This window comes from Orcinus orca, chromosome 3 (genome assembly GCF_937001465.1).
Source record: "Orcinus orca chromosome 3, mOrcOrc1.1, whole genome shotgun sequence".
Lineage (NCBI taxonomy): Eukaryota > Metazoa > Chordata > Mammalia > Artiodactyla > Delphinidae > Orcinus > Orcinus orca.
This window is the reverse complement of record NC_064561.1, coordinates 24,061,266-24,079,198: the sequence shown is the minus strand read 5'-3', so window position 1 is coordinate 24,079,198 and position 17,933 is coordinate 24,061,266. Positions and strand designations below refer to the sequence as shown.

At 52.8% G+C, this 17,933-nt stretch overlaps 1 protein-coding gene across 2 annotated transcripts in view; it reads left to right on the top strand.

Moving 5' to 3' along the window:
• Positions 1–17,933, top strand: part of HRH2 (histamine receptor H2) — a 48,463-nt gene that overhangs the window by 18,897 nt on the left and 11,633 nt on the right. The window contains exons 3-4 of one of the 2 annotated variants that reach the window (XR_007476269.1): positions 6,099–7,684; positions 14,393–14,532. Coding sequence is in view for 1 of the 2 variants with exons in the window: in XM_033432104.2 (XP_033287995.1) it covers positions 6,609–7,684 (1,076 nt within the window). In the remaining variant the exon portion in view is untranslated. The remainder of the gene's footprint in view (positions 1–6,098; positions 7,685–14,392; positions 14,533–17,933) is intronic. The other variant, XM_033432104.2, reaches the window with a different exon arrangement.

The following is a 17,933-nucleotide window of genomic DNA, read 5'->3' as shown; positions in this document are numbered from 1 at the left end:
GAGGGCTGGGACCCCCCTCGTCCTTTAGGTTAGTCTCCCGGCCCTGGGCCCACATCTTGCCCTGGGCTCCTGTGTGAAGGTAAGAAGGGGCCCCAAAGCGCCGTCGGCCTTTCGGAAGTGGAGCTGCAGCCACCGTCCGGGCCTCAGTCATATGGGTCAGCATCCCCTGTGCGGCGGCCACTGTGGGGTTTGGAAGGCTTGTCTTCCCTCCTTAAAGAATGAAAGTCACCCGCTGACGTAACTCCCACCTCTCAGGCCCCTTTGGGACTCCTGCCAGGGGCAGAGCTCCCGAGGGTCTGATGCTGCAGGCAATCGCTGATGCCCTCGGCACCAGGTACCCAGGACGTTCAAAACGGCCAATGACAGGGGGAGCGTTCTGAGACATGACGGCTCATAAAGCTGAGGGACTGCCTGCCAGGGGCCCAGTGACACCAGCATCTCATTACCTGTGGTGGTAACTGGGAGCGCCCAGCAGGGCCCAGCTGGGCTGACCCCCGTGCCGCTCCCCCCAGCGCCTGATGTCCCAGCAGGATTAGCCAGACCGGAGTAGTCTTCTGCCTTGCAGTCACATCAGCCTCCGCTCACACTCCCCCCTCCACCCCCGAGGCTTCCCATGGTTCTGTGGTTAAAATCCACCATCTCTCTGCCTCCAAGTGTTTATAGGGGCTGTTCTCTGTGGCATCTGCTTGTTCCCTGTTTTCACTGAGTTACCTTTTTCCTGTCTGTACAGATCTCAACTCACATATCCCCCAGACCAAGTCAGGTCTCCACACGACATATTCCTGTGGCTCCCTACGCTGCCCCTTTATATAACTGTCAACACACTGCAGTTAAATCAGCAGCTCTGCCGTGAGTTACTTCACGTTCGCCCCACGCCAAGCTGTCGTAGAAGCTCCAGGATGTGTCTGCCGGGCTCACCGCTGTACCCCAGCACCCAGCACAGCGTCTGCCTCTAAACAGCACTCCATAACTATATGGAACATACGTGAATGCTATTTCTTGGTTGTGCCGCTTTAGATAATAATAGAACATAATATTTATTATTATGAAATAATAATCTTATACTATTATTATGTATCATGTAACCTGCCATGCGCCAGGTACTAAGTGTTTTACAGACCTTTACTCTCTGCATTTTCACATTCACCAAGTGAAGAAGGACATATTATTATACCCATTTTACAAATGAGAAAACTAAGGCTCGGAGAAGTTGCAGTCTTGTGCCCGAGGTCACAGAGTTATTAAATGACGCCACTGGGGTTAAAACCCAGATCTGTCCAATGTCTAAGTCCTTGCCTTTCAGCCCCTGGGGCTCCCTTCGCTTCTCTGAGTGTCAGTTTTTGCAGAATAAGGATCAAACGACCTACTCCGCAGACTTGCCCACCGGCTCCCTGAGAAGGTCCCTGGCACGCAGTGGTTACCTGCTGAATATCGTTTAAAGAAAACAGTTGTAAATGATTGCCTGGAAAATCAGATTCATCTTCAAGGTCAAGTGAGAAACCCAAAGGAGTCTTAACTGATTTCCCCAAATTGCTGGCTACTCCCCCAGTGGCTGTGCCTGGGGTAACAGTAAAAGGGAGCTTCATTTTAATTCCTAATGAAAAGAGAAAAGTGTTGGACTTGTTTTGATAAAATTTGATGGGAGGAGACTCCAGCCCCCAGACTAGTTAATCTTCTAGATGACTTCACCCCTCTGTTGGCAAACAGAACGTACCACCTGTGGCATCTCTTCTGGGATTTTGTGGGTGAGGATCAGTGAGAGGGGAGTTGGGGCATCAGGCAGACCCGGTTGGCCTTTGGGCTATACCTCCGCTGGTGGGGTGACCTTCAACCCTTCAAGCCCCCATTTTCTTTGCTGCCACAGGGGAGGATGGAGGAGGGTAATGATATTCTGGATTCCACCCACCACAACTCATTCCTAGGGAGACACTTTCTGATGGGGAATTACCAAGGACCACACTCAGAGGAGAATTTTCTTAGGGCCCTGGAAACTCAGAATTCTACCCACTGGGGTTAAAGAACCCCTCCTTCCTGTGCACCCCAGAAATCACAAGCCTCTGCCAGAGGTGGGTATAAGTGGGAGGTAAAAGTGAGAGGGGATGGAGCAAGAAGACTCTGGAAGACTTCCTGGAGGAGGTGACAGAGGAAGCCAAGTCTTGAAGGAAGAGTGAGAGTTCCCCAGACATGGAAGGGAGGAAGGGCACTCCAGGCAGTGGGAAGAGCATGTGCAAAGGCACAGAGTCAGAATGGGCCTAGGACTTAGAAAACCAGGAGGAATTAAATGCCACCAGAGCTGTTTCTCAAAGTGTTGTCCAGCTAAAGGACACTCGGCAGCAGGAGCTAAGGCTAAAGAGAGAAGACAGAGCCAGGTCACGAAGAACCTTAAATGTCACATCAAAGATCTGTCTATACTTAAAGGCAACCAAGGCTGGTATTGGGAAGTGATCAAAGCAGACTTCGCTGGGCAGAGCCCAGCACAGTGGGTTTAATACACGCCTGTGAGCACATTGAGTGCATTTAACATACTCAGCTGTGGCTGCTCTTCAGGGCCAATTGGCCACTGTGGCCTCCCAGAGGCACCTGATGAGATGAGTCAGACTGAGCGGGGCCCTGCCTCTTGTTACCGCCACATTTGCTAGGTGATGACTGTAGGTGAAGGTCAGAAGCCTCCCCAGGGAGCAGTGAGGGGCACAGCAACCCATGAGCAAGTTCTCCAGAAAGTGCCTTTTCAGAGGTCCTTAAGGCAAAGACGAGATGATGTAAGAGGAAGCAGTGTGACACATAGAACTGCAGCATCTGTGGTCAACCTGCGAGATGGGGAGAGGAAGTGGCTGAAGCCGGTTTTAATGAATTCCGTATCATTTTCACACGCACACACACACTCTGTGTACCCTGGACCTCTCCCTTAGACAACAAGAAATGTTTGCTGGATGGATGGATGGACAGGACAGATGGATAGGTGGATGGAAGGGGGAGAGAGGTGGTCCAGATCCAGGACCTGCTTGCGGACAGACACAGAGCCATATTAACAATGCAAGGTGACAGCCGTATAACTCAGTACAAAGTGCAGGAGAGGGTGCCCCTGCCTGCAGGCATTCAGGACGGGTTCAGGGTGCCCCTGATTTTTGAAAGTTCACTTTACCCCACTTCTCTTTTACAAAAGACCTACATTAGTACCTGTTTTTGCTAACTGAAAGAAACCCAAGGAAGATTTTTGCTTTGATGAAAAAAAGTGAAAAGCAAAAATAGCGTTCAGGTTTGTCTTGCGGTAAGCCATTATAGAGGCAGCCTGCACCCCAAGCATAAGGTGGTGCCCCCCAGAGCTCCTTCCCCAGGAACCACATTCAGCATCTCAGCATCGAGCCCCCGTAGCTGTGAACTGTGTCTGAGCATCTGTGCTTTATCTCGATTTATTTTGTGCATCCGTTGGCAAGATGTGTCCTGAGGTAACTTCTTCTTTGCTTTACGCCATTTCAGCTTTCTAAAGGTTTCAAAAGAATGCTGTACTTTCAGATTGGGGCGGGTTGGTGGGGGGAAACGTGTTTGAGCCAGGCCTTGAAAAGGGAGTAGTTGACTGAAGACAGGGAAGAATGGGACTCCAGGTGAGGAGACAGCAAAGGCAAAGGCAGGAGGGAAGAGACGTGCTGCATTTGGGCAAAGTCCTGGTTGCCTGAACGGCAGAGTTAGGGGGACAATTACAGGGCTGTTTGGTGAGATCCACTTAGAAGGACAAGTTGAAATCGGGTGCAAGAACGGGCATGAGGGCAGGCTGGAAGGGTGTGAGCTGAGTTTGAATCCAGGCTCTCTGGACACTTAATGGGGTGAGACGTCACTTGGCCTCTCCAAGCCTTGCTCTCCTCAACTGTTAAATAGAGACAGTGATTCCCCTCGCTTGGGGGTTATTGTGAGGATGAGATGATATTTCACTTAATATGTATGATATCACCTTGCCCAGGACTCTTCTACAGTACAGACGTGCCATCCTTGGTTGAACCATTCCCCTGCTGATGGACACTCGGGTTGTCTCCCATTCTTTGCCACTTGCACACCTGCTGGCGCAGACGTCCTTCTTCACGGCTCTTCTCATGGTGGTGGTTGTATTGCCACAGCCTAGGTTCCCAAAGGAATGAGTTAGATCTAAGTGATCCAGAGGGGTGTCCGTTATATAATAGGAATTTTAAGAGAAATGAGGAAAAGAAGTAGCAATGTAATGTGTACAGTGTGTATAAAACAGTGTCCTACATGGGTCTGGTCCATGCAGAGCCTCAGAGAAAGAATGTATGGTCTCCATCACAGCAAATGGTGAGCAACGGTCACCTCCCTGGCGTGAGGGCTTGGGTATGTGATGGCCCAAATAGTTGGCCCTTCCTGTATACCTCAGGACCCTTGGTTTGCTGCAATAAGCATGTCATTGCTTTTACGATTTGAAAGGAAAATTCAAGAAAGTGTTTTTTTATATGAACCGTGATAGTGACAATGACGGTGATCATGGTAACAGTGATCTTGGGGGTGCCTTGACCCTCTAGGGCCATCATTCTACCCACAGATTGGCAAAAGATCCTGCCTTCACAAAGGTCACTGGAAACTTCTGGGAGTTAGGCTGCAAGACAGAAACATGACAGGGGTGGTTCTTATTTGAAACCCCAAGAAAAAAGGAACCACCACTCTAGCCCAGCCTGCTAGAGTGGCAGAAGGTGACCAGGAGTTGGTGATCCCTGCACCAACACAGTGGTTATGACTAAATGATGCCTCTCGTATTCAGGTTGCAAAACCCCTCCAGGCAAGAACCTAGGAGAGGCTTAATTTATGTCAGATGGTAATGAGCTTGTTTCTGAGAGAGGTTCCGCTGTCAGCCTGATTTTCTGCACACTCCCGGATCCCAGGAGATTGCCTGCTCTCTGGAAAACCAGGATCAGCTTGAGATAAAGGGTCCAGGAATCAATCAGGGCCTTAGCTTGTTTTGCATCAATTGGAATCATAGAATATCACCAGTAGGAAGGACTTTAATCTGAGATTTAACCAAGAAGTATTGCACGTGCAGCCATCCTGTTGAAGTGATGTTTGCCGTGAGACAGGAGGTAAGAAGGAAGGAGGAAGGAAGGAACTAGAAACAACAGGAATACCTGTGATAGAGTGATGATAAATAAAGCACAGCCAGCCATCCTGGGGACTGTTATGCAGCCATTAGAGTGAGCTCTGTACCAGCTGACCTGGAAAGTGTGGTTTAGAGAGATGTTAAGAGCGGGTGTGGAGAGGGGCTGCAGTTGGCAGACTACGACAGCAGGCTAGATCTTGTCCTCTTCCTGGTTCTGTGCAGCCCATGATCTGAGAATAGCATTTACATTTTTAGCTGGGAAATTGTTTTAAAGAGTTTGAGAAAAAAATTCAAAGAAGAAGAATATTTTGCAACACGTGAAAATGATGTAAAATTCAAATTTCAGTGTCCATAGTGAAGTCTTCTTGGAGCACAGCCATGATCACTCATCTGCACATTGTCTGTGGAGGTGCTTTCACACTAAACAAGAATTCAGTAATTGCAGCAGAGACCTTGAAGAATGCAAACAGAAAATATTCGCCACCTGGCCCTTTCCTGAAAAAGTCTTCTGGCTCCGCATTTAGAGTACGGTGACATTTTGTAAAACGAGAGTGTGGAACACTGTTTTCGGCGCTTTATCGGAGTAAATGTATTACATTTGCTTATTTTTTCATTCATTTTATCATTTTATTCATCATAGGCTTAATGCCTACTGGTGGGGCCAGGTACTGGGAACTAGCAGTGAACAAGCAGATACAGCCCCTGTTTTCATGGAGCTTAGAGTCTGTGTCTAGATCTTTCTTTCTCTAGTATAAACAACCCTAGCCCCTCCAACCGTATCTCACATGATGACTTGGTGGTCCAGCCCCTTGCATCCTGTCTCCCATCCTCCTCCCGCTATGTATCTTGATTGCTTCTGTCCCTTCTCAGGAGTGGTGCCGGACTGGTCCCATGCCTCCTGGCGTCTAGAAGGGAGGTCAAGGTCTAGAAGGGTTCGTCTTGAATCAGGTCACACTCTCGGTCTGGTTTCAACATGCTCAACACTCAATCTTTGCATTTCTAGCTCACGCTCTCCAGTGGACTCCAGAGGGAGAGGCAACAGTGCTAGACCCCCGTCATGTGGATGGGAGCAGCCACCCGCTATGGAGAAGGCTGCAGCCATGTCTCCACATGATGCCTCCCCAATAAAACCAAAGCCACCTCCAGACTCATGCCCCAGTGCGTCAGTCTCTATGCAAAACCTGGAGAGTGGAGATCCGTTCAGTCCCAGGAGGAAGCCGGCTCTGCCACGGGGTCATTTGAGGACTGGGGTTTGAACCAGGAACCTCGCTTCAAGGACTAGCTTTCCCTCATCTTCCTTCATGCTCATGCCCAACACCTCCTAAGAGACAGCTTTACTTATCTCTAGAAAAACAGCACTGGATCGGTCATTGCAGCCTCTCCACATCTGTACACTTCTCTTGGCTCTGTTGGGCAGCTTGGAGCCCAGTGGTGGACATAATTGACCCTTTGGGGAGCTGGAAGAGAAGCAGCCAGGGGCCGGAGGCAGGGGAAGGAGTCATAGGGTCCCAGGATGGCGTCCAATGGCACGACCTCTTCCTTTTGTCTGGACCCTGCTGCGTTGAAGATCACCGTCAGCGTGGTCCTCACCCTCTTCATCCTCATCACCATCGCCGGCAATGTAGTCGTCTGCCTGGCGGTGGGCTTGAACCGCCGGCTCCGCAGTCTGACCAACTGCTTCATCGTGTCCTTGGCCATCACTGACCTACTCCTCGGCCTCCTGGTGCTGCCCTTTTCGGCCTTCCACCAGCTGTCCTGCAGGTGGAGCTTCGGCAAGGTCTTCTGCAATATCTATACCAGCCTAGATGTCATGCTCTGCACGGCCTCCATCCTCAACCTCTTCATGATCAGCCTCGACCGGTACTGCGCCGTCACAGATCCCCTGCGCTACCCCATGCTGGTCACCCCTGTCCGCGTCACCATCTCCCTGGTCCTAATCTGGGTCATCTCCATCACCCTATCCTTCCTGTCTATCCACCTGGGGTGGAACAGCAGGACTGAGACCAGCAGTGCCAATCACACCATCCCAAAGTGCAAAGTCCAGGTCAACTTGGTGTATGGCCTGGTGGACGGGCTGGTCACCTTCTACCTGCCTCTGCTGGTCATGTGCGTCACCTACTACCGCATCTTCAAGATCGCGTGGGATCAGGCCAAGAGGATCCATAACGTCGGCTCCTGGAGGGCAGCCACCATCAGGGAACACAAAGCTACAGTGACCCTGGCAGCCGTGATGGGGGCCTTCATCATCTGCTGGTTCCCCTACTTCACCGTCTTTGTTTACCGTGGGCTGAAAGGGGATAATGCCATCAACGAGACCTTCGAAGCCGTGGTTCTGTGGCTGGGCTATGCCAACTCAGCCCTGAACCCCATCCTGTACGCTGCTCTGAATAGAGACTTCCGCACAGCATACCAGCAGCTCTTCTGCTGCGGCCCCACCGACCACAGCACCCACAGAACTTCTCTGAAGTCCAACAGCTCTCAGCTGACGAGGATTCCAAGCCAAGGACCCAGGTGGCAGGAAGAGAGACCCCTGAGGCTCCAGGTGTGGAGTGGGACAGAGGTCACGGCCCCCCAGGGAGCCACAGACAGGTAACTGCCCCGGCAGCTTGTGTGTGGGGCGGGGCACAGGGACGGGGTCCCACTCACCGTAACAGCTGTTCCCGAGGCGCTGCTTTGGATGTTATGTGCTGGGAATTCTTCATGAGCACTTGGCAAACCTCGTGTTATTCCATCCTCCCAAACACCCCCTGAGGTAGAACTTTTTACCTCCATTTTTAAAAGGAGCAAGTCAAATCGCAGAGAACTTGGCCAGGGCCACACAGCTGGGATCTGGATAGAGCTCCCCTGACTCAGAACTGGTGGACCTTTTTCCTAGCTACCTTGTCCTTAAAATCAGGAGTCCTAAGTTTGAGGTCCAACTCAGCCACTTAGTTAATGGTCATAAGCGTTCACCTAAATCTGCCAGGACGGCCCTTAAATGGCCATGGAATAATGCTGCTGCCTGGGGGTTAAATCAGACCCCACTCAGCCCACCGTCACTGAGCACCTTTTATGCATCATCTCTTACTTTGGGGGTGCTCAAGTGGAAGGAGAAAGAGGACTGGCCAAGGTGGGAAGGCAAAGCCTTGAAAGCCAGGCTTGGACATTGTACTGTAGGTCTCAGGGGAAGATGGAAGGATTAGAAGCAAGGATGGGTATAACCCAAGCATCTCTCTACTTTGGAAAGAGGGCTCTGGTTGTCCCCTAAGACATGGACCAGAAGAATGAGATGGGGACAGCAGTGAAGGGGGGATGTGATACTGGTCCATGAGAGAGAAGAGAACAGAGCAAAATCTAGGAGGCTATTAAAACATAGTCTTGTAGACCATTGGATGCCTGGGATGCAGGAGATGCAAGAGAGAGGATGCCCCAGGACTCCACCCCCGAGAGGTACCCAGGCTGAAAAGATAAACAGGATCAGAATGACATTGAGATCAATTCACTGCTGACAAAGCCCATGCAAGGGATTAAGGGGTACCTCACCAAAGACTTGAGTGGCCTGAGGAAGCTCACACACGGAGAGAAGGTTTATAGGTCTGAGCAAGCTCTATCTAGCTGTCGAGAGGAATAAATGAAAGGATGCTGGTAGAACATCTGACACATACAAATGCTCAATAAATATCACTTTCCTTTGTCTTCCCACAGACCATGCCTTTGCCCCCCAGAATGCTGGTCTGTGTGACTGACTCATCCATCCATCCATCCATTCATTCATTCACAAACATTTGTCAACTTCCTATCACATGCCAGGAACAGTGCTGAGCGCCAGGGATGTAGAAGTGACATTGTGGCATCTGTTTTGATGGACAGGTATGGCAAGTCAACTGTACAGCCTCGGTCTCAGCTCTGTGGCTTGAGCGAGTCTCTGCCCCTCTTGGGCCTCAGTTTCCTCATCTTGTAGAATGTGGGGTCTGTCCTCAAGCAGCCTGCCCAGAGCCACCTGAAGCACACATGTGCTAAGGGGCACCAACAGGCTCTATGACCCCCGGTAGGATACTTGTCCTCTCTCGACCTTTGAGCATCAGACTTGAGAAAAGCTTGCATGGACTCTGCACACTCACACCCTCTGGGTGCTGGTCCCTGTGGAGCATTGTGGGGATGAAACTGCCCAACTGGACCCCTCGGCCTTGTGCCCCTCTGGTCCTTGCAGGAACCAGGTGTGGAGTGTCCCGCCGTAGACTTTGGTCCCGGGCCCTCCACCCGTCCACTGCTATCCTTATGGAGCAAGCTTCATTGCTCTTGCAACCAGCCTCCTCCAGGCCTCCCTGCCTCTAGACTCTCCCTCTCAAATCCATCCTCCAAGCCACCTAAAGGCATCTCTCCAAAATGCAGATGGGAAGGCTTCCACGTCTGGCCTTGATAGATAAGATGACCCTGTCCTCCCACACTGCCTCATTCAGGAAGCAGACTCTGGTACAAAGTAAATTTAGTTCACAAAACAAACAAAGGACAAAGCACGGGGTGTGGACTCTAGAGAAGGCTGTTGACACTGTTCATTCTGGTTGCCATCCCACTTCCCACTGCTCTTACCTGTGGGACCCGGGTTAATAGGCTGCCTCTACCCCCGATCCTTAGGGAGCCACGCAGCAGGCACTCACCAGCAATGGCCAGGCCTCACTGAACACCCACTAGGTACCAGTTTTAGGTTTGCCACTATTTCTATGTATTAATCTTTCTGTGATGGCATCTCATCCCCACCCCTGTACCAGGTGCTAGGGTACAAAGGGATATAAAGCCAGCCCCCCATCTCATGCCACCACCTGTCTGGTTGAGGAACAGACTGGCCACGGTTCAGAGCAGCACGTGCCCAGGCTTGAAATCCAGTGTGCAGGGCAGCCAGAGGAGGCAGCACCTGGCCCAAAGAGCCCATCCCCGGGAGCAGACCTCTGAGCTGAGCCTCCAATGTGGAGGGGAAAGACCCGTTCCTCCAGGGTGGCACACTGGGGCAGGGAGCGTCCACCTCCTCTTCTGATCATCACAGCCACCCTGGCCACCAAGGCCAGCTGAGAGGCCGTGCCTGCCTGGGTCACACACAGCAGCCGCGGAGCAGAGAAGGATGGGGAACCAGCTGAAGGGCCTCATACTATGGTTGGGGGCATGGGGATCCAGGAAGCCAGGAACAGCCCGAGTTTGATTTTCCAGTAGAGGCTGCCAGGGCGACTGGGGACTTGGGTGGCCCTCCATAAGGTTGGCTTCCAGCTTCCCTGATGACCAATAGTGTGTCCTTCCTGCTTCCCGTCTGGGAACAAAACCCAGCATTGGCCTGACAGAGAGCCCTTATCCCTGCCAAGGGGCCAGGTGTCTGCCCTTGGTTGGTGATGGCGGAGGCTGCAGGGGGTTCGGGCCGGGGGGCGGCACAGTCGCGCAAGGGGAGACTCCAAGAGACAGTGGCTGAGCTGTCTGGTCCTCCCTGCCCTGAGGCCAGCCAGCAGTCATCTCCCCAGCAGGATGCTCTGTCTGCCCCTTCCTGATCCCATTGTCCACCCTTGCCCTGCCCCTCGTCACCTCTACCCTTCTCTGATCCCAGCTCCCCAACCTCACCCCTTCTGCTCCACCGACCCTGCTCAGTAACCCCCACTGCTTCTACTGAATACAGGCCTGCATTCGTTTCCAAGGTGGGGCTGCTGTAACAAATGACGGCGAACTTGGTGACTGGAAGCGAGACAGATTTCTTACAGTTTGGGAGATCAAGATGTTGGTAGGGCTGGTCCCTTCTGGAGGCTTCAGAGGAGAATCCGTCTCCTTGCCTTTTCCGGCTTCTGGGGGCCACCCGCCCTCCTTGGCTTGTGGCCCCTCGCTCACATCACGCTGACCTCTCGCCTCCATTGTCACATCTCCCTCCCCTCTTCGGTAGCCAAATCTCCCTCTGCCTCCTTCTTTTAATAAGGGCACTTGTGATTCCATTTAGGGCCCACTGGGATAATCCCGGATGACCTCCCCATCCCAAAGTCCTTAACTTAATCACATCTGCAAAGTCCTTTTTGCCATATAAGATGACTTTCTCAGGTTCCAGCGATGAGGATGTAGACGTCTGGGGTCCACGTTCAGCTACCACAAGTCCCAGCTCCCCGGCTTAGCACTGGAGACCCTTCATGATTTGGTCCCTGACCACCTCCTGACACCATCCCCAGGCCCACACCCACCCTCCAGCCCCTTCTGCCCCCACCGAAACAAACCACTGAGAGTTCATTCATTCACAAGCACTCACGGAGAATTTGCCACATGCCAGCACGGTTGGGGGTGTAGCAGTGAGCCACGCAGAGGCCCTCTTCCCAGAGGTTCTCAAAACGTGGGCCCCCAGCCAGCAGCAGTCTTCTGGGAGCAAAGTAGCTGACGTCGGGCCACACAGCCTCATCCGTCCGTGGCAGAGCTAGGATTCCAGCCCAAGCCCGTCTGACCCCAAAGCCAGGCTCTTTCCATGAGGAAGTGCTGAATGGACATGAATTTAGCCCAGGCTCTGAGTGCTACTTCCATAGACAGCAGATGGGGAAACTAAGGCCCAGGGAGGCAAGTGACCTGAGGCCCAGAGCAAGCTGGGGTTGGGGCAGGGAGTAGACCCTGTACCTCTGGACCCCTGCCCCGGGCTCTTGGGTCTTTCCCCATACACTCCCTTGCCCTGCGTTATCTCCCCAGGCAGGGAGATAAGACTCCTGGGCACCAGCTGTCTCTCTCCGGGGCAGGCGGGCACTTCCTCCTCTCTGCAGAGGCCCTGTGCTTGCGGCTGTCACCCTCCCAGGGGCTGGAGTTTGAGCTCAGGAAGAAGAGGCACAAAGGGAGGCCAGGAGCCACAGGTGCCCCCCTACTGCCAGCTCTCTCCCCTCACAGGTCCCTTGCCAGCATTGCCAGGGCCCGCCCTCCTTCTGCTGCCAGTGAGAGAGCATTTCGTCCAGCTGGGAATGGGCCTCAGCTCTGCCCTTCTGGTGCTCCTGGACTATGATACAGAGCTCTTATCCTGACCAACAAGGCCCTGCCCTGGCTGACGCTTTCCGCTGCCCTAACTCCTCCTCTGGGCCCCTCGGTCCTCTCCCCAGGCCACGCTTAGTCCCATCCCACGCACCCTCCTCTCAGCCCAAGGCAGTCTTCTTACCCGTCTTGGGACATCCTCTCTGTTCTGTGTCTGCTCCCCAAGACCGCAAGCTCCCTGAGGGCAGGCTCACATCTCTGTTGGTCCCTGTCTAACACCTAGCACAGTACCTGGCACAGGACGCCCAGTAATATTTGTTGAATGAATAAGTGAATGAATGAATGCATGAATATCTCACTCTAGGTCCCCAAGAGCCCTGAGAAGTGACTAATACCACCAGTCGCTTTAGAGATCAGGGAACCAAGTCTCGAAATGCCAAGTTCCAGGAACACAGTGGGAACTCAGAAATTCCTGGTTCCCTTTTCTAACTTTGACATCACTGTGGGCCTCCCGCCAAGTAGTGGTGTCAGCAGCAGGCCTCACAGAGGGATCCACCGGCCGCTGTAAATCATAGAGTCTGCGGGTGGAAAGACTCACACCCCTCACCCTGCCTCCCAGGAAAGATGAAGGGATCCCGGAATTGGGGTAGGAATCCAGACTTCAGACAACCTGGAAGCGGCATGGCGTCTCCACGCCATGTCCCCATTTGGCCAGAGTCTGGGGGCTGGGGAAGGGCGGAAGTGGCTTTATCTTCTGCTCAAAGTCTAGTCTGGTCTGGTAGAGGAGGCCGCAATTCCCTTAGCAGTAAAAAGGTTACATGACTGATGTACACACACTTCTTAAGAAGGAGGGAGCTTTGCTCAGAAGGGAAGTTTTGCATAATTTACCCTTTCAAGAGCCCAGACTTGTTTATTTGTATCATTTGGGTCCTGAAATAGTCTTAACATTTTGGCACATTGATTCCAGCATCTCTTAAGGGGCCTTTCTGAGCACTCTTTGCAGAGGCGCCCAGAGCAGCTGGTCCCCCTCCCTTCTCCCCCACCCCCACCCCCAGCCCCCGCCCTACCCCCAGCTAAGGGGCCTGGCTGTCCCCTGCACACTGGCATCCTGCTGGCTGCTGCTTTGTCACCTCTGCCTGGCTTGGTCACACCACAAGGCTCCTGGGGTGTCTTCCTGCCTCCGTGTGGAAGTTAGGGAGCCCGGTATGAGTCCTGGTCCCCCGCTAGTTAGGGGTTGGGTGATGTTAGACAAGTCATTGACAGTGTGAGCTGAAGTTTCCTTACCTATAAAACTATGATAATTATCAGACCTACTTTGCAGAATTGTGAGAATAAAATGGAGTCAGGGATACAGGCACTTAGCACAGTTCCTGGCCGGTGGCAGGTGCTTTAACAGACCCAACAGACATGAATTCTCCTTCTTTGCCATCCGTCTCTTTCTCTTTTTCTTTCTTTACATTTTGTCTCTTTTCTGTCATTTTCTATCTTTCTTTTCTATCACAGTTTTATTGAGATATACTTCACATGCTATACGATTCATTCATTTCAAGTGTACAGTTCACGGGTTTTTGGTCTGTTCACAGAGTTGTGCAACCATCACCAGAGTCAATTTCAGAACATTTTCATCACCCCAAAGAAACCCTGTAGCCTTCAGCTCTCCACCTCCCGATCCCTGCATTCCCCAGACAACCACAAATCTACTTTCTATCTCTATAGGTGTGCCGATTCTGGACATTTCAGATAATCCGTGTGCTTTTTTTTTTTTTTTTTTGGTACGCGGACCTCTCACTGTTGTGGCCTCTCCCATTGAGGAGCACAGGCTCCGGACGCGCAGGCCCAGCGGCCATAGCTCACGGGCCCAGCCGCTCCGCGGCACGTGGGATCTTCCCGGACCGGGGCACGAACCCGTGTCCCCTGCATCGGCAGGCGGACTCTCAACCACTGCGCCACCAGGGAAGCCCCAATCCGTGTGCTTTCTTGCCTGGTTGTTTCGCTTAGCATAATGCTGTTGAGGTTCTTTCTTTCTTTTCTGTCTGTTCTTCCTTCCTTTCCTTTTTCCGTTCTGTTTTGTGTTTTCTTTCCCTCCCTTCCCCCATTCCCTTCTGTGTCCATGGTCCCGTTTCTCCTTCACCGAGGGCTTGGGCTTTATGGCAGCTCTTGGCAGTTGGTAGGCCCTTGGGGAGGGGGCCGGGAGGCTGCATCCTGGACCCACAGGTGGCCCACGTTCCTACCTCCCGCCTGGGTGGGCTCGGAAAGGCCGTTCTCAGGCCTGCGGGGCCTGCACTTCTACACAGCTGCGGGCAGAATGGCGGGATGCAACAAGGTATTAACCCTTTTCATCTTCTGTCTCTCCAGAGAGTTTGGGGAGTGAGACCCCCTTCCCAGCCCTGGAGAGGAAATCATGGGAAGAGCAGAGGGAGAGGAGGTGGGAAGCCTTTTACAACCTCAAAAGTCAAGGAGAATAAATCGTGGCCCCCCCAGGAGTCACTCGAAAGGTAGAGAACCCCTCCTTTACCTCCCTGGTGATTGTGCCTTTGAAGCGAGCTGGAGGCCCCGCCAGTGCCCCGCCAGCCTCCCTCCCTCCCTGGCTTTGCACAGACCCCTGCCCCAGCCCTTTCCCCACCTTCCCTGCTGGGTCCTTGTGCCGAAGATCTGACAGGACTGCTATGGAGCTGCCTTGCCAGGGGCTGTGAAGGGGAGGGAAGGGGAACCATGCCTTCGGGGGCGCTGCTAGTAGCTTTATACCCATGAGAAAAAGGTGAACACTCTAGGTGAACAAATTAAGAGAAAGCCCTTTCTGCAGGGGACCCAGCCCCAGGCCACACAGCTTGGCAAGCAGAAAGAGGTCTGGATTTCAGCCCCCATGCTCTTGTGCAGAGAACAACCTGTGCAACTACAGGGAGGCCCTGCGGACCTTCCAGACCCCTGGGAGACAGCAGGGTGGAGGGCGGGGCTCTGCAAGCCTCTTCTGCAAAGGGCCACATAGTAAATAAGTTAGCTTTGCGGCGCCTATGTTCATCACCACCACTCAACCCTGGTGGTACGGCGCAAAAGCAGCCCCAGACGATACTTAAGTGAATGGGGGTGGCTGCCTTCCAATAAAACTTTATTTATGGGCACCAAAATTGGAGTTCCATATCATTTGCACCAGTCACAAAATGTTATTCTTCTATGCACTTCTTTTTTCAACCATTTCAACAAAATAGGTGGTGGGCTGAGTTTGGCCCACAGGCTATCGTCTGCCAACCGCTGGTGCAGGGGAAAGGAAAGGGTGCCAATTCCAGCCCCAGCACTTGCTGGCTCCTTGACTTTAGGCAGGTGGCTTGCCCTCTCTGAGCCTCAGCCTGCTCATCTGCAAAATAGGGATAAAAATACCTCCCTGTGAGGACTGTGATGAGCCTTAGCCCCAATTTGTGCAAAGCTCCCGACACAGGGTAGATGCTTGTAAGGGGTAATTTTTCTTTCTTCCTTTCTTTTCCCTTTATTTCTTCCTGCCTCCCTCCGTCCTTCCCTCCCTCTCTTCCTTCCTTCCTTCCTTCCTTCCTTCCTTCCTTCCTTCCTTCCTTCCTTCCCTCCTTCCGTCCTGTGGCCCCTCTGTAAAGGAGCAGCTGAAAAGTCCATGGCAGGCTCTGTGGACTTGTGTCTCAGCTGTACCACTGAATCGCTCAGTTTGGACCCTGACCCTGAGTCTCGTGTCCCTCCTCTGAAAATGGGGGGCTTAGATCCATCTCAGGGGACCATTCCAACACTAATTATACATAAATGCTTAACGAGAGAGAAGTTATGCCAAACCCCCAACTGTGTTTGTGTCAAAAATCTCCTGGCGAGGGCGAGGGGGAACCTGTTTCTCATACTAATGAATCACCCTGAGTATGCAGGCAAATTCAGTAAAACATATCCTTGTTGCAACCTGAGCTTTGAGTGCAGGGGTCACAGGCAGGTAGGGATGCACATTGGGTACAGGACAGAGCTCCTAGAGAGACCCAGCCTGGCAGACACGGGACCGGGGTTTCTCACTGCCTCTGCCACTGACAGGCTGTACGGCCTTTAGAAGATCACATCCCTCTCTGAGCCCCAGTTTCCTCATCTGTCAAAGAGAGCTAAGGCTTCCAGCAGATGTCACTGCTCTTAAAGAAACAGCAGTAAGTCACAGGGCTCTCTGTTTTAGGGTGATGCTGTGTTCATTAAACCTACAGCAGCTGTTTGAGGTAGTGTCGGGGGACAGGGACAGGGTGTGCCTGAGACCCAATGGGTATTTTAGGGTGTCCTTTTTTTAAAAAAAATAAATTTATTTTATTTATTTTTATTTTTGGCCGCCTTGGATCTTCGTTGCGGTGCGCGGGCTTCTCATCGCAGTGGCTTCTCTTATTGCGGAGCACGGTGCGCGGGCTTCGGTAGTTGTGGCGCACGGGCTTAGTTGCTCTGCGGCATGTGGGATCTGCCTGGGTCAGGGCTCGAACCCGTGTCCCCTGCATTGGCAGGCAGATTCTCAACCACTGCGCCACCAGGGAAGCCCTAGGTTGTCCTTTTAATGCAAGGCTGAATAAATCTTTGTGTCTTCTTCTCCCAGCCTGAGGCTCCCTTGAGAAGTGAGGACCATTCCCTCCCTGCCCATCTCTGGGCAGGGAGGTGGGGGGCAGGGGAGTTTGTCCCAGTTCCCAAAAGTGGCATGTGTCTCTGCTTGTCCACATCTGATCGTGCAGAAGGCTGCAGCTTGCAGGGAGGGCCACAGGCTTTGGGACTCACGGGCGGGTGGACGAGACTCAGGCCTTCCTCATTCCGGGACTGAGCACATGCCAATGTCACCCAGGGTCAGACGCTCTGGGTGGGCAGCAGGGCATTCCCCAGCACCCAGAGGATTGGAGGGAACTTCCCTTTTCCACACTGACTTGGGAAACACAGAATATTTATAAATACTTCATCATCATTGAAATGGAACGCTGAAAGTCAAAGAGAAACTCCATTCCTGTTGCCATCTTACACAAGCCCTGAAGCCACGCTCTGTACTCCCTTTCTGTCGCTCATGAGAGATGTGGTCCTGATATCATGGCGACAAGAGGATCCACGTGTGGAGATCCTAAGCAGGTCTCTGCGCTAGGGGCTGCCGAGTCTCTCTGATTCATTCACTCAGTCATTCTTTAGTGCCCCTTCCCCGTAGGGTGTGTGTGGGGGGGGCGGTAAAGGGGGTGACTAATGGATCTATGAGATGAGCTGTTAGGGTACAAACATGTGGGATAAGTGCTGGGACCTGGCAGGTATGGGAACCAAGAGGGCCCCGGGGTGGCCCAGGAATCGGGCAAAGCCTCCTGGAAGGGGTGATGGCTCAGCTGACTCCTGAGGGACAAGCGGGAGTTTCCTAAGCTGAAGGGCAGAGGTTAGAGGTGCCGTCCTAGGCAGAGGAGGCTGGAAGTGGGGGAGGAAAGGAGGGACGGGGAGGGGAGAGAGGGACCGGGGACTCACAGACGATGGGAAGGCGACTGATGGGCAGGTACTTCCTTTTCTGAAACTTTGTCCCCATCTGAAAAGTAGGACTGATCATCCCAGCCCCTCCCTCCCAGGGCTGGGAAAAGGACCAAGGGCGTTAATGCTTGGCCTGGGAGGGAAGCTTAGAGCAGAGCGCGGAGTCCGCTCAGGTGTGAGAGTCTTTGCTTCATTCTGCTGCGGATGCCCACAGGCCACCACTTCATGGATGGTGGAGAAACGTACATTTTCCAGGTCAGGGGCTCTCAGGCACTTCCAGCTGTAAACACGGTGACTTTGGAAGTTGAACCCAGTCAATCCAAGAGTCTCTCCACTGCCCCCTCCTTCCCTCCAGGGCAAGCTAAGTTCCCGGAGGCTGTCTGGCCCCCATGGCTTCCTTCTCCATCCATGGTGCCCATGCCATGCCTGGGCCCTG